General features: G+C 43.9%; 1 protein-coding gene and 1 long non-coding RNA gene across 2 annotated transcripts; one reads left to right on the forward strand and one right to left on the reverse strand.

Moving 5' to 3' along the window:
• Nucleotides 1–1,039: 1,039 nt before the first annotated feature.
• On the reverse strand, nucleotides 1,040–6,199 carry LOC106571188 (uncharacterized). Its single transcript, XR_001320869.3, has 3 exons — nucleotides 6,080–6,199; nucleotides 5,783–5,869; nucleotides 1,040–1,882 (listed from the first exon to the last, which is right to left on the reverse strand). It is a non-coding gene; the product is annotated as an uncharacterized LOC106571188 (long non-coding RNA).
• Nucleotides 6,200–6,219: 20 nt separating this feature from the next.
• LOC106571186 (delayed-rectifier potassium channel regulatory subunit KCNS3) lies at nucleotides 6,220–12,832 on the forward strand. Its single transcript, XM_014143961.3, has 2 exons — nucleotides 6,220–6,421; nucleotides 10,548–12,832. The coding sequence occupies exon 2, from the start codon at nucleotides 10,666–10,668 to the stop codon at nucleotides 12,181–12,183; it is 1,518 nt and encodes a 505-aa protein (XP_013999436.2). The 5' UTR covers nucleotides 6,220–6,421; nucleotides 10,548–10,665; the 3' UTR covers nucleotides 12,184–12,832.
• The last annotated feature ends 4,300 nt before the right edge of the window (nucleotides 12,833–17,132 follow it).

Here is a 17,132-nt window from a genome sequence, read left to right on the forward strand (position 1 = left end):
TAAAGTGGAGAATTGTAGAGCTAGACAGATAATTCCTACAGGCATTTAGGACAAGCGCGACAGTTCTCCATAGGGGCTAGCCCAGTCAGCCGCCAACTACCTTAACTACCTATTGACGATAACATCTTCTAGCCAGGTGAGTTTTGTTTAGTGACTAGTGTTAACATTGCTCTAAAAAAGGTTAACACTAGTCGCTGCAGTACAGTTTCAGAAACATAAGGAATATCTCGTATCAAAAACATGGTTTGATTACTACATACCATTGTAGGGTTAAGGTTCACACACTGCTTTGTTACAGAAAACAGACAATCTGTGCTAATTAGCCATCTGCGTCTCCTAACATCTGTGTACACAACACTGATGCCACAAACATGTTACTGAAAAATACTGTCCGCTGCAACTGTTAAGTGTACAGCAAGTGTGTACTTCGCATGGGAAATTATTGATGTGATATGAAAGTAGAGGGATGTATGTCTCTAGAACTGTACTGCAATAAAAACCGAGTCACATGCAGATGGAGTATTTGGCTTCCAGTGCATATTTGCCTTTAAAACAGAACATGTAAGGCCTTTGGCGTAACGTTGGCCTCCATTAGTCCATTGGGGCATGCTCTGCTCACTTACCTCCATGTAGGTGCGGTCACACAGAATCTATCGGGAGGCCCATAGGGTGTAGCTACAGTATTTTGCCTACTCTGTACACGGAGCAGTGTTGCCAACTCCTCAGTAAGGAAAGTAGCTATTGGCTGTCCTAAAAGTCGCTAAATGACATCATCACCTAATTTGCATAATTGGCCATGTGCATGTAATTGTGATGGACGCTGTAGGAGAGAGGAATAATGTCGTGGGAGAGACAAAAAGTGAGTAAAAACACCCTAAATATGTTTAGCACTACAAATGAACTTTCTTCTGTCAATTCTTATTTTTTTTTATGTCACAATTCCAACCCTCCTCCTTTATCTTGGCTTGGGGCCGGCAAAAGTGACCCAAAAGAGACACTCTGACGGAGTTACTTAGTTTATTATTTTATTTTGGTTTTTTAGTTTAGTTTTCTTAATTTGGTTTGGTTTTTAACCTTAAGGTCCACTTAGGAGCCAACAACAAGTCAGTAAAACATGAACATTTTTAACCATAACATTTTTTTGTATACAATCTACATTAACAATCTAAATGGACCAAAAAGAAACAATAGAAAAAACTGTCAATGGCAATGTGAGAAAATTATGGTAACTAGTCTGGCCATAATTCAGGTTAATTGTTTTTTTTCCCAGACAGGCTGACAGGCAGACAGGCTGGGCTGGCTCACAGAAAGAGTGGGTCATCGTCATTTTGGTCAATGCTCTCTATGGCAGGTTCAGCAACTGAGGGAGCTGACTTAAATGAGTAAGCAGCTGATCAAATTTCAAATCAAATCAAATCAAATTTATTTTTATATAGCCCTTCGTACATCAGCTGATATTCTCAAAGTGCTGTACAGAAACCCAGCCTAAAACCCCAAACAGCAAGCAAAGCATGTGAAAGAAGCACGGTGGCTAGGAAAAACTCCCTAGGAAAAACTCCCTAGAAAGGCCAAAAACCTAGGAAGAAACCTAGAGAGGAACCAGGCTATGAGGGGTGGCCAGTCCTCTTCTGGCTGTGCAGGGTGGATATTATAACAGAACATGGTCAAAATGTTAAAATGTTCATAAATGACCAGCATGGTCAAATAATAATAATCATAGTAGTTGTCGAGGGTGCAACAAGCACGTCCGGTGAACAGGTCAGGGTTCCATAGCCGCAGGCAGAACAGTTGAAACTGGAGCAGCAGCACGGCCAGGTGGACTGGGGACAGCAAGGAGTCATCATACCAGGTAGTCCTGAGGCATGGTCCTAGGGCTCAGGTCCTCCGAGAGAAAGACAGAAAGAGAGAATTAGAGAGAGCATATTTAAATACACGCAGGACACCGGATAAGACAAGAGAAATACTCCAGATGTAACAGACTGACCCTAGCCCCCCGACACATAAACTACTGCAGCATAAATACTGGAGGCTGAGACAGGAGGGATCAGAAGACACTGTGGCCCCATCCGATGATACCCCCGGACAGGGCCAAACAGGCAGGATATAACCCCACCCACTTTGCCAAAGCACAGCCCCCACACCACTAGAGGGATGTCTCCAACCACCAACTTACCGTCCTAAGACAAGGCCGAGTATAGCCCACAACGATCTCTGCCATGGCACAACCCAAGGGGGGGGCGCCAACCCAGACAGGAAGACCACGTCAGTGACTCAACCCACTCAAGTGACGCACCCCTCCCATGGACGGCATGGAAGAACACCAGTAGGCCAGTGACTCAGCCCCTGTAAAAGGGTTAGAGGCAGAGAATCCCAGTGGAAAGAGGGGAACCGGCAAGGCAGAGACAGCAAGGGCGGTTCGTTGCTCCAGCCTTTCCGTTCACCTTCACACTCCTGGGCCAGACTATACTTAATCATAGGACCTACTGAAGAGATAAGTCTTCAGTAAAGACTTAAAAGGTTGAGACTGAGTCTGCGTCTCTCACATGGGTAGGCAGACCATTCCATAAAAATGGAGCTCTATAGGAGAAAGCCCTACCTCCAGCCGTTTGCTTAGAAATTCTAGGGACAATTAGGAGGCCTGCGTCTTGTGACCGTAGCGTACGTGTAGGTATGTACGGCAGGACCAAATCGGAAAGATAGGTAGGAGCAAGCCCATGTAATGCTTTGTAGGTTAGCAGTAAAACCTTGAAATCAGCCCTTGCCTTAACAGGAAGCCAGTGTAGGGAGGCTAGCACTGGAGTAATATGATCAAATTTTGGGGTTCTAGTCAGGATTCTAGCAGCCGTATTTAGCACTAACTGAAGTTTATTTAGTGCTTTATCCGGGTAGCCGGAAAGTAGAGCATTGCAGTAGTCCAGCCTAGAAGTAACAAAAGCATGGATAAATTTTTCTGCGTCATTTTTGGACAGAAAATTTCAGATTTTTGCAATGTTACGTAGATGGAAAAAAGCTGTCCTTGAAACAGTCTTGATATGTTCTTCAAAAGAGAGATCAGGATCCAGAGTAACGCCGAGGTCCTTCACAGTTTTATTTGAGACGACTGTACAACCATCCAGATTAATTGTCAGATTCAACAGAAGATCTCTTTGTTTCTTGGGACCTAGAACAAGCATCTCTGTTTTGTCCGAGTTTAAAAGTAGAAAGTTTGCAGCCATCCACTTCTTTATGTCTGAAACACAGGCTTCTAGCGAGGGCAATTTTGGGGCTTCACCATGTTTCATTGAAATGTACAGCTGTGTGTCGTCCGCATAGCAGTGAAATTTAACATTATGTTTTCGAATGACATCCCCAAGAGGTAAAATATATAGTGAAAACAATAGTGGTCCTAAAACGGAACCTTGAGGAACACCGAAATTTACAATTGATTTGTCAGAGGACAAACCATTCACAGAGACAAACTGATATCTTTCCGACAGATAAGATCTAAACCAGGCCAGAACTTGTCCATGTAGACCAATTTGGGTTTCCAATCTCTCCAAAAGAATGTGGTGATCGATGGTATCAAAAGCGGCACTAAGATCTAGGAGCACGAGGACAGATGCAGAGCCTCGGTCTGACGTCATTAAAAGGTCATTTACCACCTTCACAAGTGCAGTCTCAGTGCTATGATGGGGTCTAAAACCAGACTGAAGCGTTTCGTATACATTGTTTGTCTTCAGGAAGGCAGTGATGTGCCCAAAAAAGTTAAGGGTCTGCAAGGACATCCGATTTCTAAATTTGCTTTTTACCACACTCATCTGGCTGAATACTCTCTCGACTTCAGCATTCAAGTGTGGCAAGGACAACACAGACACAGCAGCCATGGCAAGTTCTTGAAACGGGTTGATATCAGCTGCATCCCTGAACTTCCAAATCTCACTCCAGAAGCCCAGTGTGTTTTTTTGTCTCATTCCATTTACTAAGATGGATGGCACGCCATTGCTGGACAATCTTGTTTATCTCTAAAGGGGAGTAGCCAAGGAGCTTGGCTATTTTTTCTATTTCTCCAGGGCTCTCATTGTGCTTTAGAGTTTCCTCCACATTGAAAACTGGCATGTACTGCAATGCTTCGATGTTGTCCGGCAGTCTCACCCTCAACTCATTAGGGAGGGAGATGGTGAAGGCTACACACCGCTTTCGGACATTGTTTAAATCCTCAGGCGCAAGGTGGAGCTCAGCTGCATTTGACTCAAAAAGGTAACCAAGGTACGGTTTGGGACTGATGTATCCATCTATTGGCCCTTTGAGTACATCAACATTTGCCAGTGGATTCAGCACCCTGCTGCTGCTCACAGACTTGATCAGGCTAACCAAGCTGTCAAGTAGCTTGGGAGTACTTGCTCTCCCTCAAAAGCCTTGATGGCCAACTGTACCTCACCCAGCACTGACTTCAAAAAATTCAGATACAATATGTTTTGAGGATCACTGTACATGGAGTATAAAACCAGTGTTTACTGGACTTGGTGACTGCGAAATGCAACCTAAGCCCCTCCCACTGGTCCAAAATGCATGAAACCGCGGGTTCAATTGAGAGCCAACGTGTGGCACACACCTTGGTTATCTGTAAAGGATTCTCCCCACAGTTGATGGTCTCATATATGGCCTTGTAGGCCTCCCTACGCTTTGGAGACACTGAAAACCAGTTATAAGTCTCTCGTACCAAGTACTCCACACTACGGGGGATGGTGTCATTGGAAGCATGACTTACGGCAAGCTGCAGAGTGGCACACAGCGAATAGGAACCAGATATTTGGGGCCATAGTCCTCCTTCAGCACTTTATGGACCCCATTGTTAATCCCCGTCATAACAGAGGCTTTGTCAGTCCCTATCCCCAGGAGTTTCTCTTTTTTAAAGACAACCCTTCTCGAGGAAAGTCACAACAGCACGGGCTATAGATTTGGCATCTCCTCCCTCCAACTCAACAAGCCCCAGAAATGTTGATACAATTGTCTGCTTGGTGTCACTAAAGTACCTTATCACAACCTCCAGGTACTTAGAAACACTTACATCGTGGACTCATCGAGGAGGAGGCTGAAACGCTGGTCACCCACATCTACGACAAACTTTTTCAGAAAGTATGGTGCTAGAACACCATTAATCATTTCTGTGCACTTTGTCCTGTGCATTTTGAAGTGGGTAGCAGTAGTGGAGTCTGAGAAAGCAGCTCTACATGCTTCTACAATGTGATCACATGCCAGCATGGAACAGTGTTCAGCGATAGCTAATGCCATGGTGGCCTCAGCCTTCTTTGCAGAGTCAATTTTTTTAACCATAAATGACAGCTTGTTTTGGGTGGAACGGTGACGCTAGAAGGGTCTGAATACTGCTAAATTGGCACTCATGTGGTTTCCCTGCAGCCTTAGCTGTCTGACCAAGCTGAAGGTCTTATCCTAAAAAATAAAAAATACCCCAAAAAGTTGACTGATTATGCAATTTAAAACATGACCCCCATGACACATTACAGATAGCAATTGCAGACACTAAATGGCAAATTGCCCATTTGAAGCTGAAGCAAAAACAGCCCACGTTCTGGGCAAAGCAGCTTAGAACAGAAGCAAACATGACATTAACCATCGGGTCCATTTTCACGCTCATTCCACACCGAGTAGCTAGGCTGGGTGTCAAGTTTATGACTTTCAGGTCATCTGGAAGGGTTGGAGAGGGTGTAAGCATAAGTTGGCAAATACATGTACAATTACAATGCATGAATTATGAAAGAAGAGATTCAAGAGTCAAACTCACCGACAATAACGTCAACTTCAAACCTCCTGTAAAGGGGATCCACAATCAAACGAATAATGTTCCCCAGGCATTCAGAGTTGAGGTCATCTGGAAATGGGAAAGGGGAGTCAAAATGTTGTCAAACATTTAGTGCCTGAATACAGTAATCTTACTTGTAGAAGGTGTCTGTGCTTGTATGCTCCCAGCTACCATCAATAGGCAAAACCACCGGTAAGGCATTTAAAAAATGATTAAAACGAGAATGAAGACAAGTCAAATGTTTAGGTCGCATAGGACTCTTCTAGGCCCGCTACTAACCCAGATCCAATTTGCCACATTTAATCATAAGACTAAAATCTCCAACAAATCCGATGCACCTCCCCTCTCGGAGATTGAAGGAAACCATTGCTTGGCTTTGGACCACAAAATCCTCGCGCCGTTTTTATTGGTGCGTCCTTGTCGGAGTAGCCGACTGAGTGATTCAGCCTGCTACAGTCCCGGTCCGATCATTATTGCGGGCGGGCTCCGAGCACCAACAACGTTTCGGTTTAGGGATAATTCCTTATGAAGCATGGGACTACTATTTATTTGGGGATGAGAATAATCGGATAATCAGTACCCGGAAAGTTATTTTAATGGAAAGAAAGGGCACAGGAACAGGTATGCTTTATGTATTATTATCATGTTGAACTTATCGAGGAGCCCATCATGTCGATTTGTTTAAACATGCTTGCCTAATATAGAATATAATATAATTGATTGCCTACATTGTTGTGAGAAACGGAAATTGACTTCAGTCTAATTGGTATTTGAGACTGTATATAGGCTATACTTGTTTTTCTCTTTTACATTTTGCCTAACTAAAACAATTGTAGCCTATCAGGTTTAATTTGACATAAAAGTTACAGTCGCCATTCAAGACTAACCAAAATAACATTTTAAAGGTAGTCTCGTTCTTTAGCTGTCCCGTGTCGGATGAAGGGGTCCATAATAACACTTGTCGAAATAGTTTGCTGTCCGCAAAAATTAAGATACATTTTTTAAATAATTGCTCGATGTAAAGTCCCATTTCATCCTGTTGTCAAATCCTATTTCTCTGGTGCTGAGGGCCTGTAATTCGATTCCCTTGGTGATAATCTAGTACTTTTGCCTGCTTGAGGAAGTGATAAGCATTAAACGGTGATTCAGTACTATCAACACACCACACACCCACCCTATTCTTATATTCTTCCCATTTAAGCCAGCCATTGCATGTTGATTTAAACATTGGTGGGCACAGGGAAGAAACTTTTCATGGTGTAATATATTATTGGTTTTAAGAGCAGTCAAATGTGTCCTAGGAATGCTATTCAAGCAACCTGGTCTCAGCATTGCGTATTATTCAGTACATCAATCCGAAACACACAATTTAGTATGATATGTTACGTCGCGAATGGTATGGTATGTATTCATTTGTAGCTGTCCATCACTCATTTCGTATATGTTAAAAATTACAAATAATATTATATGTTATGAATTAGCAAAACATACAATATGTTACGAAGTTTCAAAAACGTATAATATGTTACGAATTCTAGCTAGGTGGCTAACGTTAGCTAGGCAGGGGTAAGGGTTAGTGGTTAGGGTTAAGTTTAGGAGTTAGGTTAAAGGGATTAAGGCTAGGGGATGGGTTAGCTAAAATAGTTAAGGTTAGGGAAAGGGGTTAGCTAACATGTTAAGTAGTTAAAATGTAGTAAATAGTTTAAAAGTTGCTAATTACCTAATTAACAGCTAAAGTTGTCTGTGATGAGATTCAAACTTGCAACCTTTGGGTTACTAGATGTTCCTGTTATATGTCTACCCATCCACCCTGACCAACCACTTTACTTTCATTTTTATCTTAAGTAACCTTCTGTCTTATGTAACCATACCAAACGTAACATATCATACTATTTCAGTGTCCTGGATTTACATTTGCTATGTCTAGTCTATGACACCAGGCTGATTCAAGAGGACAGATACGTTTATACACCAATTGACTCATTCTATATGAATTCAGTCACTTTCTGACTGTACCCTTTTTGATTTGAACAAATCCTTCCAAACATGTTTGCCCATGGGAGAAGTGGTCATAAAGTTACTTTTTGGACTTGAATACCAAAACAAGATGAGGTGCTCAAAGTTCTTGCATACCCCACACTACCATGAGACATCCATGTTTTTATTACTGAAAATTATAAACGGTTTAGTTTGATATAATTTGAAAGCTTACCAACAGGGTTATCAAACTATTTTATAATTTACTGAAAAAGTTTTGTAATAAAGAATTATGCAAAAAAAAGGTGTAAACTCAGATTTTTCTAATTTTCACATACGCTATATATACAAAAGCATTTGGACACCCCTTCAAAATAGTTGATTTAAATATTTCAGTCACACCCGTTGCTGACAGGTGTATACAATCGAACACACAGCCATGCAATCTCCATTTGGAAACATTAGCAGTAGAATGGCCTTACTGAAGAGCTCAGTGACTTTCAAAGTGGCACTGTCATAGGATGCCACCTGTCCAACAAATCAGTTCGTCAGATTTCTGCCCTGCTAGTGCTGCCACGGTCAACTGTAAGTGCTATTATTGTGAAGTGGAAACGTCTAGGAGCAACAACAGCTCAGCCGCGAAGTGGTAGGCCACACAAGCTCACAGAACGGGACCACCAAATGCTGAAGCACGTAGCGCGTAAAAATTGTCTCGGTTGCAACACTCACTACCGAGTTCCAAACTGCCTCTGGAAGCAACGTCAACACAAGAACTGTTTGTCAGGAGCTTAATGAAACTGGTTTCCATGGCCGAGCAGCCACACACAAGCCTAAGATCACCATTTGCAATGCCAAGCATTGGCTGGAGTGGTGTAAAGCTCACCGCCATTGGACTCTGGAGCAGTGGAAACGCGTTCTCTGAATCACGCTTCACCATCTGGCAGTCCAACGGACAAATCTGGGTTTTGGCGGATGCCAGGAGAACGCTACCTACCCCAATGCATATTGACAACTGTAAAGTTTGGTGGAGGAGGAATAATGGTCTGGGGCTGTTTTTCATGGTTCGGGCTAGGCGCTTTTAGTTCCAGTGAACGGAAATATTTTTTATTTCATTTGATTGAATATTAAAACATACAATCTACCTGGAGAGAAACCGCTCAACATTTACATTACATTCAGTCATCTAGCAGACACTCCCATCCAGAGCAACCAGGGTCAAGTGCCCCAACCAGGGGCACGTCAAACAGATCTCCCACCAAGTCAAATCGGGGAGCCGGACCAGCAACCTATTGGCCACCGGCCCAAGCTCCCAACAGCCAGGCCACCAACCATCCAAGATCCCCGAACAGTTCCCGAGAACTTCCCCTCAACCCTCTGAGACCCTCTAGTGCCAACTGTAAAGTTTGGTGGAGGAGGAATAATGGTCTGGGGCTGTTTGTCATTGTTCGGGCTAGGCCCCTTCCTATCGCTACAGCATACATGACATTCTAGACGATTCTGTGCTTCCAACATTGTGGCAACAGTTTGGGGAAGGCCCTTTCCTGTTTCAGCATGATAATGCCCCTGTGCACAAAGCAAGGTCCACACATAAATGGTTTGTCGAGATCGTTGTGGAAGATCTTGACTGGCCTACACAAAGCCCAGACCTCAACTCCATGGAACACCTTTGGGATGAATTTGAACGTCGACTCCAAACAAGGCCTAATCGCCCAAGATCAGTGCCCAACCTCACTAATGCTCTTGTGGCTGAATGGAAGCAAGTCCCCACAACAATATTCCAACATCTAGTGAAAAGCCTTCCCAGAAGAGTGCAGGCTGTTATAGCAGCAAAGGGGGAACCAACTCCATATTAATGCCCATGATTTTGGAGTGAGATGTTCGATGAGCAGGTGTCAACATACTTTTGGTCATGTACTATATCTTAGACCCTATTTTACATAATCTGAGGTGTTTGTGTTGTGCATTTCATGGCTGAGACAGCATACTCTTGAATACATGGTGGGTGTCATTTCAATCATAGAAACAGAATTCATAGAATGGACTTATCCCTTCAGACCAATGCAATTTAGATGGTACACCATTGAAATTGAATTGAAATTTCAACTTCCAATTACTACCAGAAATATATCCACCCACTGTCGAATGTCAACTTGAATGGGAATGTTTCAAAATTGACAGTTTCATTGAAGACCATGGATATTCCCACTCAAGTCAACATTATCTGATGTGTGGACCTCCAACCATCTTTGTGGTACCATTTTAAAGTAGAAATGTACATTTTATTGACACTGTAGTACAGCCAAAACATGACACCTATTCAAGAACAAGCTGTGTCTCAACCGATGGTGGGTACAAACACCTCTGATGACGCTTTTTGATAATTCATGTTAAAGGTTAAAGACATTATTATAAAAATGTTTTTTTTTTTATTCAAGACATAATCTAATTGTTTGACAACCCTTTCAAATTATATCAAACTCATCCGTTTATCATTTTCAGTGATGAAGACATGGATGTCTAATGGTAGGGTGCAGTGTGAAAAATGAGTGAAATATGAGCACCTTTATCTCCTAAAGGTTATGGCATTCAGGCCCTAAAAGTCACTTTCTGACCACTTCTACCATGGGAAAACATGTATGGAAGGTTTTGTTCAAATCAAAAGGGGTGCAGTCAGAAAGTCATTGATATCACATGGAACAACCCTATTCCTTAAACTTAAAATGGGTGGTAGAATGACTATTGATAATTGGAATGTTTCTCCTCCTCATAGATGGACCCTTGAGCCTTAACCTCATTGCTAGCCACCGGAGGCTGATCATCCCAAACTACATTTCCCACCAGCACTTCCCCCTCCTTGCCCATGTGGCCTATGGCTCATCATCAACAACATGGGATATGGGCAAGTCCTCCACCGATGCGGAAATGAGGAAGACCAGGTATACCTCAACGTGGGAGGTGTCCGGCACGAGGTGGCAGAGGAGACGCTGCTCCGCTTCCCCCACACACGCCTGGGCCGCCTGCTGCACTGCCGGAGCGAGGACGCCATCCTGGAGCTATGCGACGACTACAGTGCCACCGAGCGCGAGTACTACTTTGACCGCAATCCCCACATCTTCATCAGCGTGATCAACTTCTACCGCACAGGCCGCATCCACATCATGGAAGAGGTATGCGTCTTCTCCTTCAGCCAGGAGATTGAGTACTGGGGCATCCAGGAGCTCCACTTAGGGGATTGCTGCAGCAACTGGTTCCAGGAGCGCAAGGAGTACATCGAGGACCGCGACTGGGACGTCCAAAGCGACGACGTGCAGCCGCCCAGCTTGGACTCGTCCTTCGAAGAGCTCTCAGCCATCGACAAGGACCTGGAGAAGTTCAAGGGGGCGTGGTGCGCCGAGGTGCGGAGCTACGTGTGGATTAGGCTAGAGGACCCCGGTCATTCGCTCTCGTCCAAGATCATCGCTGTGGCCTCGCTGAGCGTGGTGCTCACCTCCATCGTGGCCATGTGCGTCCATAGCATGCCCGAGTTTCAGATCTTGGACGAGAACGAGAGGCACATCGAGGACCCCGTACTGGCCATCCTGGAGGTGGTCTGCATCGTCTGCTTCTCGGCCGAGTTCATCATCCGATTGATCGTAGCCCCCTCCCCAAGGAAGTTCCTCAGCAACACCCTGAACATCATCGACGTGGCCTCCATCCTGCCCTTCTACATCACGCTGGCCTTTGAGACGGTGGATGATGAGAACAGCGAGGAGAACGAGAACCTGGAGAACGTGGGCAAGGTGGTGCAGGTCCTCCGGCTGATGCGCGTCTTCAGGATCCTAAAATTGGCCCGCCATTCGGTGGGTCTGCGTGCGCTCGGTGCTACTGTCCGCCATAGCTACCACGAGGTGGGCCTGCTGCTCCTCTTCCTATCTGTGGGCATCTCCATCTTCTCCGTGCTCATCTACTCAGCAGAGAAAGAGGAGGAGGACACTGAGCTGGGCACCATACCCATGGGCTGGTGGTGGGCCACCATCACCATGACCACCGTGGGCTATGGTGACACCTGCCCGGTGACGTTGCTGGGGAAGTTGGTGGCCACCCTGTGCATCCTCTGCGGCTTGCTGGTGGTTGCCTTGCCTATCACCATAATCTTTAACAAGTTTTCCAAGTACTACCAGAGGAACAAAGCCATTGAGGAGGGCCTGTGTCTGAGTCAAAAGGCGTCCGAGAGACACGACCTGGAGCTCCCTTACCATAACATCAGAGACCTCTACGCCCAGAGTCTGGGCGTGTACCCCTTCATGGGCGGCCTCGCCTTCAAGAACAGTGAGAGTAGCGGCGGTGATGATACGGACGCCTCCAGCCTACAGGACATAGAGGAGGTGTGTGACACAGACACTCTGGACAATGGAGCAGCAAAATAAAGCTTGAGGCTTTAGAAAGCTCAATACACCTCAAAGGAGCCCTTTATGGTTCTCAGGGTCAAGCTCTCCATCGTTAACTCTTAATATGTCTTCCTTTCATGGCTGACTCTGGACTTTCACAACACTGTGGCCATGGGATTTTTTCTATTCTGATAAATATATCACTGAAATGAGAGGGCACAGATGACTGACTTGGATCCCCCTTATAAAGGTTTGAATGTAATTCATCTATTAGGCCAGATATTGCAACGTTGCATGCGTATGTGAAGGAATTTGCATTATATCGTACAGATTTATCCGCTCAGAAGTTCAGTAAAGGTTTGCATATGCAAAGAAAAATGTAATTGATTTGATAAAAAAGAAAAGAGTGACTTCAGATTCCGGGTTCGATTGATGTTTCAACCTCTGCATGAACAAAAACACATAAGACAAGTCATCAATCATGGGTAGTGGATCATTACTTTGAGACCACAGTTACTGTAGATAAAGAGACAGAAATGACCTCTCTCCAAAACCTCTCATGCTATAAGCACTGATGTACAAGTCATTTGATTAGAAAGTCATTGAGACATTGTCTTAGAAATATATGTTGGCATGCTAGCTCCCTGGGTTAGGCCGTATGGACGTACTAATCAAATAAAGTCAGACCTGCGAAAGCTGATGAATTATGTCTCTTTATTTTGACATCGATTGGAGCCTTTGCTTCATGCGTTTTAATTCATTGATGGACTAGGAATGTACATGAATTAGTTGCGAAATACGTATTCCCTTTAAATTAGTGGTTACACTTAGCGGTACAGTAAATCAAACAATCTCAAACAAATCAACTTTGGGGTTACATCAGAATAAAAGTCATAACACGGGTCGTAAAATCCTGTAAAAAAAAAAAAAACTATACCCGTTCAACTCCTAGGCAATACATTGGTGTTCTTGACTCCTTATACGTTTATCTGGCTTCTTCTCACTGGTTTCCTGTCATGTCTCTTCTTCTCTGGATGGATGAGCTGCTGTCCCAGTAGAACATAAATGTGGGAAATGAGCCCAAACCACTGTAGGTTTGGGCACATTTACATAGTAACCATTGTGGTGTTCTCCCGTCCATAAGAACAATGGTATGGTGCAATGAGCACGTTAACTGGATTCCAGAAACAAAGGATTCTGTCAAGATGTTAAGAAGCTCCTCTCCCTCAGTAGACATAACTTTGCTGAAAATAATAATTAGGCTACATGTATTTATGTAATTAGCATGTTTTAGCGACATAATCAATTTCAGACTTTTTGGGGTGATGTTAAAGTATGTGGACACCTGCTTGTCGAACATCTCATTCCAAAATCATGGGCATTAATATGGAGTTGGTCCCCCTTTGCTGCTATAACAGTCTTCACTCTTCTGGGAAGGCATTCCGCTAGGTGTTGGAACATTGCTGAGGGAGCAGATGTTGGGCGATTAGGCCTGGCTCGCAGTCGGTGTTCCAATTAATCCTAAAGGTGTTCGATTGTTATTATAATTTTTTTTATTTCACCTTTATTTAACCAGGTAGGCCAGTTGAGAACAAGTTCTCATTTACAACTGCGACCTGGCCAAGATAAAGCAAAGCAGTGCGACAAAAACAACAACATAGAGTTACACATGGGATAAACAAACGTACAGTGAATAACACAATAGAAAAATCTGTATACAGTGTGTACAAATGAAGTAAGGAGGTAAGGCAATAAATAGGCCAATAGTGGTGAAGTAATTACAATTTAGCAATTTACACTGGAGTGATATATGTGCAGATGAGGATGTTCAAGTAGAAATACTGGTGTGCAGAAGAGCAGAAAAACATATGGGGATGAGGTAGGTAGTTGGTTGGATAGATGGGCTATTTACAGATGGGCTGTGTACAGCTGCAGCGATCGGTAAGTTGCTCTGGCAGCTTACGCTTAAAGTTAGTGAGGGAGATAGTCTCCAACTTCAGTGATTTTTGCAATTCGTTCAAGTCATTGGCGGCAGGGAACTGGAAGGAAAGGCGGCGAAAGCAAGTTTTGGCTTTGGGGATGTGAAATATACCTGCTGGTGACTGGTGACCAGTGAGCTGAGATAAGGCGGAGCTTTACCTAGCAAAGACTTATAGATGACCTGGAGCCAGTGGGTTTGGCAACGAATATGTAGCGAGGACCAGCCAACGAGAGCATACAGGTCACAAAATGGATGGCACTGTGACAGACTGCATCCAATTTGCTGAGTAGGCTAATTTGTAAATGACATCGCTGAAGTCGAGGATCGGTAGGATAGTCAGTTTTACGAGGGTAAGTTTGGCAGTATGAGTGAAGGAGGCTTTGTTGCTAAATAGGAAGCCAATTCTAGATTTAACTTTGGATTGGAGATGCTTAAATGTGAGTCTGGAAGGAGAGTTTACAGTCTAGCCAGACACCTAGGTATTTATAGTTGTCCACATTCTAAGTCAGAACCGTCCAGAGTAGTGATGCTAGTCGGGCTGTCGGGTGCGGGCAGCGATTGGTTGAAGAGCATGCATTTCGTTTTACTAGCATTTAAGAGCAGTTGGAGGCCATGAAGGAGTGTTGTATGGCGTTGAAGCTCGTTTGGAGGTTTGTTAACACAGTGTCCAAAGAAGGGCCAGATGTATACAGAATGGTGTCGTCTGCGTAGAGCTGGATCAAAGAATCACCCGCAGCAAGAGCGACACCATTGATACATGCAGAGAAAAGAGTCGGCCCGAGAATTGAACCCTGTGGCACCCCCATAGAGACTGACAGAGGTCCGGACAACAGGCCCTCCAATTTGACACACTGAACTCTATCTGAGAAGTAGTTAGTGAACCAGGCGAGGCAGTCATTAGAGAAACCGAGGATGTTGAGTCTGCCGATAAGAATACAGTGATTGACAGAGTCGAAGGCTTTGTATAGGTCGATGAAGACGGCTGCACAGTACTGTCTCTTATCGATGGCGGTTATGATATCGTTTAGGACCTTGAGCGTGGCTGAGGCACACCCGTGACCAGCTCGGAAACCAGATTGCATAGCGGAGAAGGTACGGTGGGATTCGAAAAGGTCGTGATCTGTTTGTTCAGTTGGCTTACGAAGACTTTAGAAAGGCAGGGCAGGATGCATATAGGTCTGCAACAGTTTGGGTCTAGAGTGTCTCCCCCTTTGAAGACGGGGATGAGTGTTGCAACCGAGGACAGATGATTTTTACGTGCTACGCACTTCAGCACTCGATGGTCCTGTTCTGTGAGCCACTTCGCGGCTGAGCCGTTGTTACTCATAGATGTTTCCACTTCAAATAACAGCACTTACAGTTGACCGGGGCAGCTGTAGCAGGGCAGAAATTTGACGAACTGACTTGCTGGAAAGATGGCATCCTATGACAGTGCCACGTTGAAAGTCACTGAGCTCTTCAGTAAGGCCATTCTACTGCTAATGTTTGTTGATGGAGATTGCATGGCTGTGTGCTCGATTTTATACACCTGTCAGCAACGGGTGTGGCTGAAATAGCCAAATCCATTAATTTGAAGGGGTGTTGACATACTTTTGTATATATACTGTATGCTAACTTCGGGGATATTGACTTGCATTGGTTTTTGGACAAAAAATGCTAAAGCTAGCATTCTTTTGGTGACAGCAGCCAGGTAAACAAAACCAAAGCATTGATTGCTGTCTGTCCTTGTCCAAGGACTGCTAACAGGGTAACCAATATGTAATTTTGTAATTTGGGCAAACTATCCCTTTTAAGATATATCAATCGCTTAATCTACTTATTTTCTGCTGATGTCAAATGCCAAACTCCCAACACATGAAATAACAGTTGGTACAACCATTCATAGTTTTTCCCTCGGCTTCAATGAGTTTGAATCACAGTACGTTATCAAGGAAACTCCTTGATTCTGTGTTTTAGTTGACAGTGAGATCAGTCTGGTTCTGATAGAAACCATCCCTGGAGTTTCAGATGGCAATGAATCCAAACCACTGCAACATAGTGCATAAATGTATGCGTTATACATCATTACTCCCCAATACTGTATATTTGAGCAAGAGATACATTGATGGAAGTGCAGTCAGTAACCTCCCTGGAAATATTCAATATTCAGTTATGTATTTATTGCCAACGCAATATATTTGGCTATTAGATTTTTGCCAGGGAGTGTGGCAAGGGAGGAGTAGGCTAAGCTTTATGCCAGGGGGCAGTGATCAGATCAGAGGTGGCCCCTGTCTTTGTTGTCTCTCCCAGGCTACTCAACCATGCAGACAGACCCCTCCTCTGTTATGGGATATGGGTCAGTGGAGACGTGGGTCTGTATGGGTTTCAGCACCAAGGACGGATCAACATACTGTCACGATGAATCAAAGAAATTACTCTTCGGTCTAATGGTTATGGGAGAGATTGGTTGTGTTCATTAGGTACCAAATGTAGGAAAACTGACATGGAGAAACTACCATTTTAAAAACAATTCAATGCGTTTTCCATTGCACGCCCTAATGAACATGACCCACGGCTAGTAGGCATAGACTGGAAGGGTCTTTAAATGATTTTATGCACCTTCACGTTGAGGTCAATAACTTTAAGTCAACTTTGAGTAGGGTTGCAAAATTCTGGGAACTTTCAATTAATTCACTATTTTTTTTCAGAAATCCTGGTTGAAGGATTCCGGATTTCCTGCTTAATACTTCTGGGAATCCTCTAACCGGGATTTCGGAAAAACCAGGTAATTTATTGAAAGTTCCTGGAATTTTGCAACCCTAACTTTGAGACAATATTGTGTGGTGGTTGTGTGTTTTCTCGGTTTCAGGTAAATCTTCAGAACATGGGTTTATGCAGAGTCATCTCTCTCTCTTATATTTATATATAGATAGAGTCTGGGTTTTTGTTTATACTGTTCATACCCAGTTCTCTTTCACAGGAAGTCGGATTTTTACAGCCATTACTGTTTGGATGTGGTAGTGGTTTA

The sequence above is a fragment of the Salmo salar genome, chromosome 15 (genome assembly GCF_965601325.2).
Source record: "Salmo salar chromosome 15, fSalSal1, whole genome shotgun sequence".
Taxonomy (NCBI): domain Eukaryota; kingdom Metazoa; phylum Chordata; class Actinopteri; order Salmoniformes; family Salmonidae; genus Salmo; species Salmo salar.